The sequence below is a fragment of the Asterias amurensis genome, chromosome 10 (genome assembly GCF_032118995.1).
Source record: "Asterias amurensis chromosome 10, ASM3211899v1".
Lineage (NCBI taxonomy): Eukaryota > Metazoa > Echinodermata > Asteroidea > Forcipulatida > Asteriidae > Asterias > Asterias amurensis.
Genome location: NC_092657.1, coordinates 10,352,078 through 10,360,409, shown reverse-complemented (window position 1 = coordinate 10,360,409; position 8,332 = coordinate 10,352,078). Strand labels below are relative to the sequence as shown.

Here is an 8,332-nt window from a genome sequence, read left to right as displayed (position 1 = left end):
CTCGCGATTTAGTTTACAAGACTACAGAGGGCGATTTGAGTGTTTTCGTAGCAGGTGGTTGTCATCCGGCGAGTCGTTGTTTGCTCTTCGATCTAAATGGTTTATTCAACAGTCAACATGAGTTGTCAACTTGCGTGTCAAGGACCTTGGTTGACGTGAAGGAGGTCCACGCTTACCCAAATCAAAAGGTCGATAGTGTCCAAATTTTACAGGTGTCCTAAAAGTTAGGCGACCCTTCATTTTACGAAGGGGTGGATGACCTCAATTCCTATGCAAGACAATTCGGTCTGTCTGGGGAAGTAAAGGTAAATGTGGCAATCGATCACTTGGGCGGAGTGTTCAAAGAAGAAATACTTTGTTATCCATAGGATAACAATAAGGACATACTAAGCTGTTATCAATTTTGAGGCGCAGATTCGGATCGCCTGAAACTAGTCGGACACTAAATTGCGCATTCTATACAACAAGGTCATTAGATTGTATTGATTGTATGGGTCAATTTAGTTTTAATTTGCACAATTCTTCATTTGAAAAAGCACAAATTTTAAATTTCAGAAATTTTTTTTGGCGACGAACAGCAATGCATGCGCGTAAAGTTAAGAATGTAATTGTTTGCACCGTCAGTATACGGACTGAGATGCACTGACACTCACAATATGCTCTGTGCAAAAAAAAAAAAAAATGGAAGTAGGTTTTTATGCAAAAAAAAAAATAATTGACAGAAGGAATGTTCTATCCAACGAGAAGGAACATTCCATCTTTCAACGAATGCAAATATTTGCCTTCAATCTGTAAGTGTGAAATTACACCCGTTTCTTGTGGGTCGGCCTGTTGGATTGAACATGGACAATTAGCGTTCTGTACAGCTATTTTGAGACACGCAGACTCTGAATGTAGTATACCTTTGCCTTACCAAAGACGTGCACACGGAGTGTTTTTTTTTTTTTTACAGTGCAATAATACCTTTTGGATGTAACGGCAATTCACGTAGAGTGACGTAACTTGCAATAGCACTTTTATTTGCTATCACGTGACATATCTTCCCTTATTCAAAACTACAAGGATCTGCTTGGGTGCTTATACCACTCTCAAGTTTGAGCATCTGTCACGGCTGTTTCACACGCTATGCAATGCGCGCTATCTAAGTCATGCAGTTTGTTTGTTGTGCTTTTCGATATTTACTCCACTTACGTTAACAAACGTACATTGATAGGTAGCCATTGCGCAATCAACCGTACGCTACTCGCCGCATACGCGGCAGTAAAAGTTGTCGAATTGTCCGTTGTTCTCGTTGCCTTGAACTGTTTTAGGTCTGTAATCCTTCGAAATGAGATTCCCAGTCAGATTATACGAAATGTTTCTTATAATTGTCGCAATATTTCGAAGTTTAAGTATTTTTGTGGTGCTTTTTTTCGATCGTAGGTTAAATCCACGGGAAAAAAACTTGCTCCAGTAAATCTTGAAATGTCATCAAGTTGAGCATAGTCAGCAAATTTAATCACTACCACTGTATTACTACATAAATTTGACATAATAAAATACCTACTCGGACTTTGGGACATTGGGTAATAATTTAGAAATCCTTCTTGAAAAACGTAAACATTAAGCATCCCACAACGCAGTTTTGACGAACCATGCACATCAGACGACTTTGCTCGCTGGTTAACAAAGGCATCAACTGCGGTACAACACACACAGCGCGCATGGTACCAGTTATTTTGCCGTGAGAAGCGCGGGGGTATTGAATACTACAGTATACAGTTTTGTTTATTTGTTGTGATTATGTTACGGTCTTCCGTGAAGAGAGCTGACAACAATAAAAATGCTACAAAGACTTCAGTTCATTTTAAGTGTTTCATAATGATTTATTGCTCTTTCAAACATGAGTTTCAAATTCCACCAGTTAGGATTAACAAAAATATGTAGGGTATGTACAAATCGAGTAAAAACATCAACAAGAAAACCAACAGTATGCAAAGAATTCGTCAAGGAAATTTACAATGTATTTGATGTATGTACATGGGCTGACACTCCTGATCAACATCCCCATCATCTTTGTGAACTATGTGCGAGGAAGGTTCGTCACCAGAGAGCTGGTACTCGTGATTACGGTTTTAAGATTACTTCACTAACACAGCGGATTCAGAAAGACTGGCAAAAACATCCAAGGACAGGGTCATGTGATGTGTGTGAACTACTCCAAAAACAATCGCAAGGAGGTCCCAAACCATCATCAACCAAACCCAAAAGAGGACAACCTGTGAAAGTCAACGCCCAACAGATAATTCTTCCATATGACTGTTCATCGGAAAATATTTTCTGCTTTCTGCAAATGCCAACGGCTACCTTCCATCAGCAGGTCTCAGCCAGCATAGAAATTATCGGACATATTGAACAAAGTCTGTTTACATGTGCCATTTGCCTGTGTATTTTAAGCAGACCCTGTGTACAGACACCATGCCAGCATAATTATTGTGCAGTATGTTTGTCAGCTTACTTTACACATCACAAATTGACTGAGCTTAAATGCCCAATATGTATGAAACTGGTCAACTTCAACAAAGTAACAGCAAGTCCAAGGGTTCTTTGTGTTCAGCTTGACAGCTTGGATGTTGCATGTAACAAATGCAGCCAAATTGGCAACATCCACAAAGTTGTGGGTCACAAATGTGAAGTGACTGTTGATGTTCGGCCGAGAGTGACCATAGTAAAACATTCAAAAGTTATCGAGTCCCAGGCGAAAAGCACAACAACTTTCAGCACCAGAGTAACCGATGCTGCAAGACTGCTAAAATCCCTTGCTAACGATCACCAACAGGGCAATCCCATTCCCCATGAAATAGAGCAAGCCGCTGATAAAAGGACTTGGATCAAGCTGAACGAACACAAAGAGCACAAGGCTTATCTTCACACTGGTGGAAGAGTAAGTAATAAATTGTTATTGTTTTTAAGAAAATATTGCCACTCAAACAAACTTCAAAACTAAAATATATTTTTAACAGTAAAAGCAGGCTTAACTTTTTTTGTAAAATTTGTATGTACAGATAAGAAGGAACTTTTCACGTTTACAAAATTTCTTTTGAAGAATAATTTAAACATCTTAAAACAGGTTTGTTAACTGAACATCATGATTGTTTTACTTGATCATGTACATGTAAGTCATTATAATATTGCACAAGTTGCTCCCAAAACATTTAAATTTAAGTTAACAAAACTAAATGTACAATAAATATATGATAGTGTTTTACAAACATTGCTAACCAGAATTGATAAAACATATAACATTACAAAAAATTTAAAAATTTAAAGAATTCAAAATGACTTAAATTGTATTTTCCAGCCTGCGTTAGTTCAGAAAGTGACAAAGACAACCGAGTTAGAGTCTGCTGCCAAGAGTGCATCTGATACTGGGCAGAGTACGATGTCTGCGAATCAAGCATTAGCTATGATGCGTGACTGCCACCTTGCATGGGACCAGCTTCGAAAGCTGAAAAGGTACATTTGGTTTGTTTGCAAATTTATTATTTGTTTTTAGACTATTTGAGTTATATGCATCATTTTTGTAATGCTTTCCGCAATCTCCAATTACACTCTTTGATCACCGACTTAATGTACAATTTGAAATATAAGAACAAGTTAATATTGTTATGTTTGTATTTTTTGTACAGGTATATACCTAAAGGCTTCACAATTTCATCAGAAAGGAAAATGAGGAAGCAACAAGACATCTTCATCAAGGATAACCTTTTGTGGGGAAATGATTAAGCTTGTGTTTCCTTCCACCAAGGCAGATGGCATCAATGGCTTTGAAACAAAAGAAACCCCTTTTCTTTATATCAACAACCTGCCTTCCCTAATTTTGGACTACCTTGACCGCCTTGACAGGTACATTTACTTATAGGTACAATTTAAGCTGTGCAAGTACATTGTATGCTTGACAATGTTTTTAAATAACAAGTTTGAATTTTTTTCTCAACAGTGCTGGGCTTTTGGTGTGGCATGATGGAGTTATTCCGAAGGATGAAGTCTGGTTGAAAATTGGCGGGGACAAGGGAGGGACATCTTTTAAGATGAACTTCCAGATAGTGAATGTGTCTCATCCAAATTCACTCAGCAACACAATTGTGTTCATTGTTTTTGAGGGAAGTGATTACCTGGTCAATTTGCAATGTACACTCCCCAAACTCATGAGACAGATAGCTGACTTGGCAACAGTAAAGTGGAGGTGAGATGTGTACTTTAACCTGTGATTTTACTACAATTAAGTTAAATAAGTTACATGTAACATTTTCTATGAGATAATATATGCAAAAAATTAACCTTGTTTACCCCTTTGTTTTCTTTGGGTGGCAATCGCTTTTGCAGAGACAAGTCCTTTCGACTTCTATGTTTTGGAGATTACGAGCTCTTGAACAAGACTTACGGCCTTTGTGGTTGCAACGGTAAGTACATGTATATTTCTGGTTAATAATAATAAAATCATGACTTTTATAATTTTGAAAAAATAATGTAGATTTTAAATTAATTTTATTTTTTTTGCATCATTACAGCTCGTTACTGTTGCATTTATTGCAAAGCTTCCAAAGAAATGATGCAAAAACCCTTAGCTGAACGTGGACTATCCCCTGCAAGATCACTGAATGATATTAAAGACAACCACCAACACTTTCTCAAAAGTGGTGCCAAAAGGAGTCAAGCCAAAGATATTTCTTTCAGTGTTGTCAGTGAGCCGCTTATCCCAATAGAAGTTGATCATGCAAGTCAAATGTAACTTAATTAACTTTTTTAAGGGGATATGTTGTCATGATCAAAGCAGGTCTGTTGCTGTACATGGAATTATCAACTCACCAGTTACAACACCGACACGCACACTCTCTGCTTGAAAAGCTAACAATTCCATGTAGAGTCACAGGCCTGCTTTGTTACTATTTAATGACTTACCAGTACTAGCTTGCATGTTTATATACATGTACACATGTATACATCTTTTGGGAAAGTATGCAACTTTTATGTACATGTTCTTCTATCATTAGGTTATACTTCCCAGTCTTCACATCTCACTTGGAGTTTTTAAGAAGCTCTTTGACCTGTTTGAGAGTGACTGCCACAGATTAGACGAGCACCTCTTCAAGTTGCGAGCTCAAGTGGAAGATGAGGATGAAGATGAGGATGAAGATGAACATCGCGACACTAACTTTGATGTGCAAATTGCCACTTCTGTTAAGCAGCGAAACCACATTGCAGAACAACTGACGAAGAAAAAATCACGCCTTGAAGAACTCGAGGATGATCTACCCCTGTATGTACTCCAGCACACTGAGCAGCAAGATGTGGATGCTGAATTCCGTCAGATGGCAACTGAGACATATCAGTTGAGAGTCGATGTACATGGCCTGGTGAGTTTGACATGTAAAACACAATGCAGTCTCAATATTCTTGGAATAATGAATTTAGCATGCAAAATTATTGTGTCCATTTGTTTTTCGCAGGAAATCGAAATGAATCGTGCTGACCTTGCCTATGGAACTGGTCCTGTTGTCAGCTCCTTGGACAAAGTTTTGTCAAGGTTTCATGTTCAGCGACAGGCCTACCACGGGAAGTCATTTGTGGGCAACACCATGTTCATCGATGCTGCACTGTAAGTACCAGCAATATGCATTAAATCGCGAGGGCCATCTCGCAAACTCCAAACAAAGTTCAGTTAAGTTTATAAACAAAAGCTGCATTTTCCATCAACAGGTTGAAGTCATTGAAGCATTGACTGCGGCTCCAATGAAGGTCATGCTGGAAAATATGACGGATGATGTTCCTCTTGCAGCCCACGAACGACTTCTCATGGAATCTGCGAACATAAAGAAAAAATACAGTGACATATTTCTTAAGTTCGCAGATGTACATCATGGCATCAACCATGCGAGGGCAATCTCACCACAAGAACTTAATCAGATTGGTAATCTTTGTTTTATATTCTGCTTTGAAAAAATGTACGTTGGTTTTTATATATTTCCTGCACTTGGTTTCTGCTACACTATAGTAAACATTAATAAGCTGAAACAAAACTGAACACTCGAATTGACCATTTTTTGGTGCATAGAAACTTTTATAGTGAGAATTTTTTCTGAGCCAACTTTGTAGCAAATTCACACAAGACAAGTGGGCATGGAACAATCTGCCGGCTGGATAATCTTTGTGAAAAGTTAACTGGTGTCAGCAACTTCATAATTTTTCACTTTCAGTCTTACACTTAGATTGTTATGATAGATAATTACCACTTACATTTTTGTGTTTGTGCTAAATGTAGATATCTGCATCAAAGAATTCCTGAACTCATTCCGTGCATCATTCCCAAGCTCCAACATCTCACCAAAGCTCCATCTTTTGGAAGATCATGCCGTCGAGCAGCTGAGAAAATTCCGGGTAGGATTCGGTCTGCTAAATGAACAAGGTGGCGAGCTGATACACACAGACTTCAACAGAACTGGACGAGTGGTGCACGGAATGAGGGATCCCCTTCAACGACTGATGGCTGTCATGAGAAGACACCTTGTGGGCACAACACCAGAAGTGCAGACAAACATCGCCAAAACCTCCAGAAAGCATGAATGTTAAAGACAAAATTATAAATTAGTGATGCGGATCATGCCAATATTGACCAAGAAAGGGTTTTTAGTTTGAAAGTGTAAAAATCATCACTTCTTGCTTAAAATAACCTGCATGTGAACAGCAAACAAACAACAACTAACATGCGCCGAGTGATAATTAATGTTAAGTACGAAGTCTGTTCGTACAAAAAATACGACATTCAAAAACAAGATCCTATTCATTATTCTTAGTAATTAATCCCATCATCTTTCAACCAACAACGGCTAAAGCCCGGTTCATACTTCCTGCGAATGCGAAGCGAATTTGACGTCACAACCCTCCTTTCGCAGCTTTATTCATAAGTGAGTCAAACAGAGTTCAACTGCTGCGAATTGTTCATTGCGAATGCGTGACGCCAACATTTGCTTCGCAATCGCATTCGCAGGAAGTATGAACCAGACTTTATTATGCTTCAATTCAACTGAAAACAGCGCAACAAATTCTATTTCCAAAATAAAATAAAACTAATGGACCGTCAGAAAGTGTCAGTTTATTTTCTTGAGTTGAGAGTTTTTGTTTATAATAATAAAATAAATATATTAAAATTGTTGATAAATTAAATTTTAATTTTAATTACAAAATAATTATTTTAGTAAGTGTCCTGTAAACACAGCACAGCAAAAGCTTTTGCCATGAAGGATAACTTTCCGTATGGCGCCACCACCTTTTCACTCATTTTACAAAAAGGGATATATCAATCAGGTAAATTAGATACTATATTATTTTATTTCGAATGAAAAGGTGGTGGCGCCATACGGAAACTTTTCCGCCATGAATTGTACTATATTATATAATAATTACCCAGCACAGCAATTGCTTTTGCCATGAATTGTACTATATATTATATAATAATTACCCACCCCATCTACCCACCTATCTTTATCCATGATCCCATCAACAGACAAAAAAAAAAAGAAGTAGGCCTACGTTTACTCAGGTTTTTTTAGGCCGAACGTGTGTACACTGTGATGTATGTACCAATTGTACATACATGTAGTTTACACACAAAACATGATCCCCACGTGTGCGTGTACAAAAAAAACTCAAAAAAAATCACAAAAGTTAGAAGACGATTTGCTAATTAAAACCAAATGTCCCAGACTTACCTTTCACATATCCACTTGAAAAGGTCATTAGATGACAGACTTGCTTGAAGATAGCAACAACAAATGCTCAGGCTTTTTTTAAATGATACAAATCTCACGTCGTTTTTCACATCAGAGCAAGCCACATTTCGCGTCGCCTGGCCGCACACATCGGAGTTTCCGAAGTAGTCTCTACGTCAAGAAGTTCAGCAAACAAGCCCACTGGGATTGAAAAAAGACTGTAGCACACGTAACTCAGACAATCCCAAACAAAAATAAACGACTTGACAGTCATAGCCAATGAACGAACAGAATTTGCAGTACGTCACAACATCGACAACTGGCGAGTTTCATCTTTCGTCCTTTAAATAAACAATGACGTCACGCGTTTTGACAAGCAAATCGCGCTAAGCAATAACAACCGCGAGAGGGCGCACTTTTTTTTGCGTGAAACAGCCGTGCTGTTTGGTGGATTAGCACGTTCTGCAAAAAAAGAACTTCTATTAAAACACAACACTATATAACAAAATATACAGTTCTACTATAGATGTACGGATGCAGTGTACATGTACGGCTATCTTCCCAGCGATCTACTGCTCTGGCAT

The 8,332-nt window shown here is 38.1% G+C and overlaps 1 protein-coding gene across 1 annotated transcript; it reads left to right on the top strand.

Annotated features, from left to right (window-relative positions):
- Nucleotides 1-1,429: 1,429 nt before the first annotated feature.
- LOC139942652 (uncharacterized) lies at nucleotides 1,430-7,297 on the top strand. The gene is given in 10 exon segments (XM_071939479.1): nucleotides 1,430-2,982; nucleotides 3,310-3,527; nucleotides 3,683-3,749; nucleotides 3,959-4,214; nucleotides 4,298-4,442; nucleotides 4,551-4,756; nucleotides 5,034-5,615; nucleotides 5,618-5,638; nucleotides 5,740-5,950; nucleotides 6,302-7,297. Coding segments are annotated over 10 exon segments (3,114 nt in total). The 5' UTR covers nucleotides 1,430-1,882; the 3' UTR covers nucleotides 6,610-7,297.
- The last annotated feature ends 1,035 nt before the right edge of the window (nucleotides 7,298-8,332 follow it).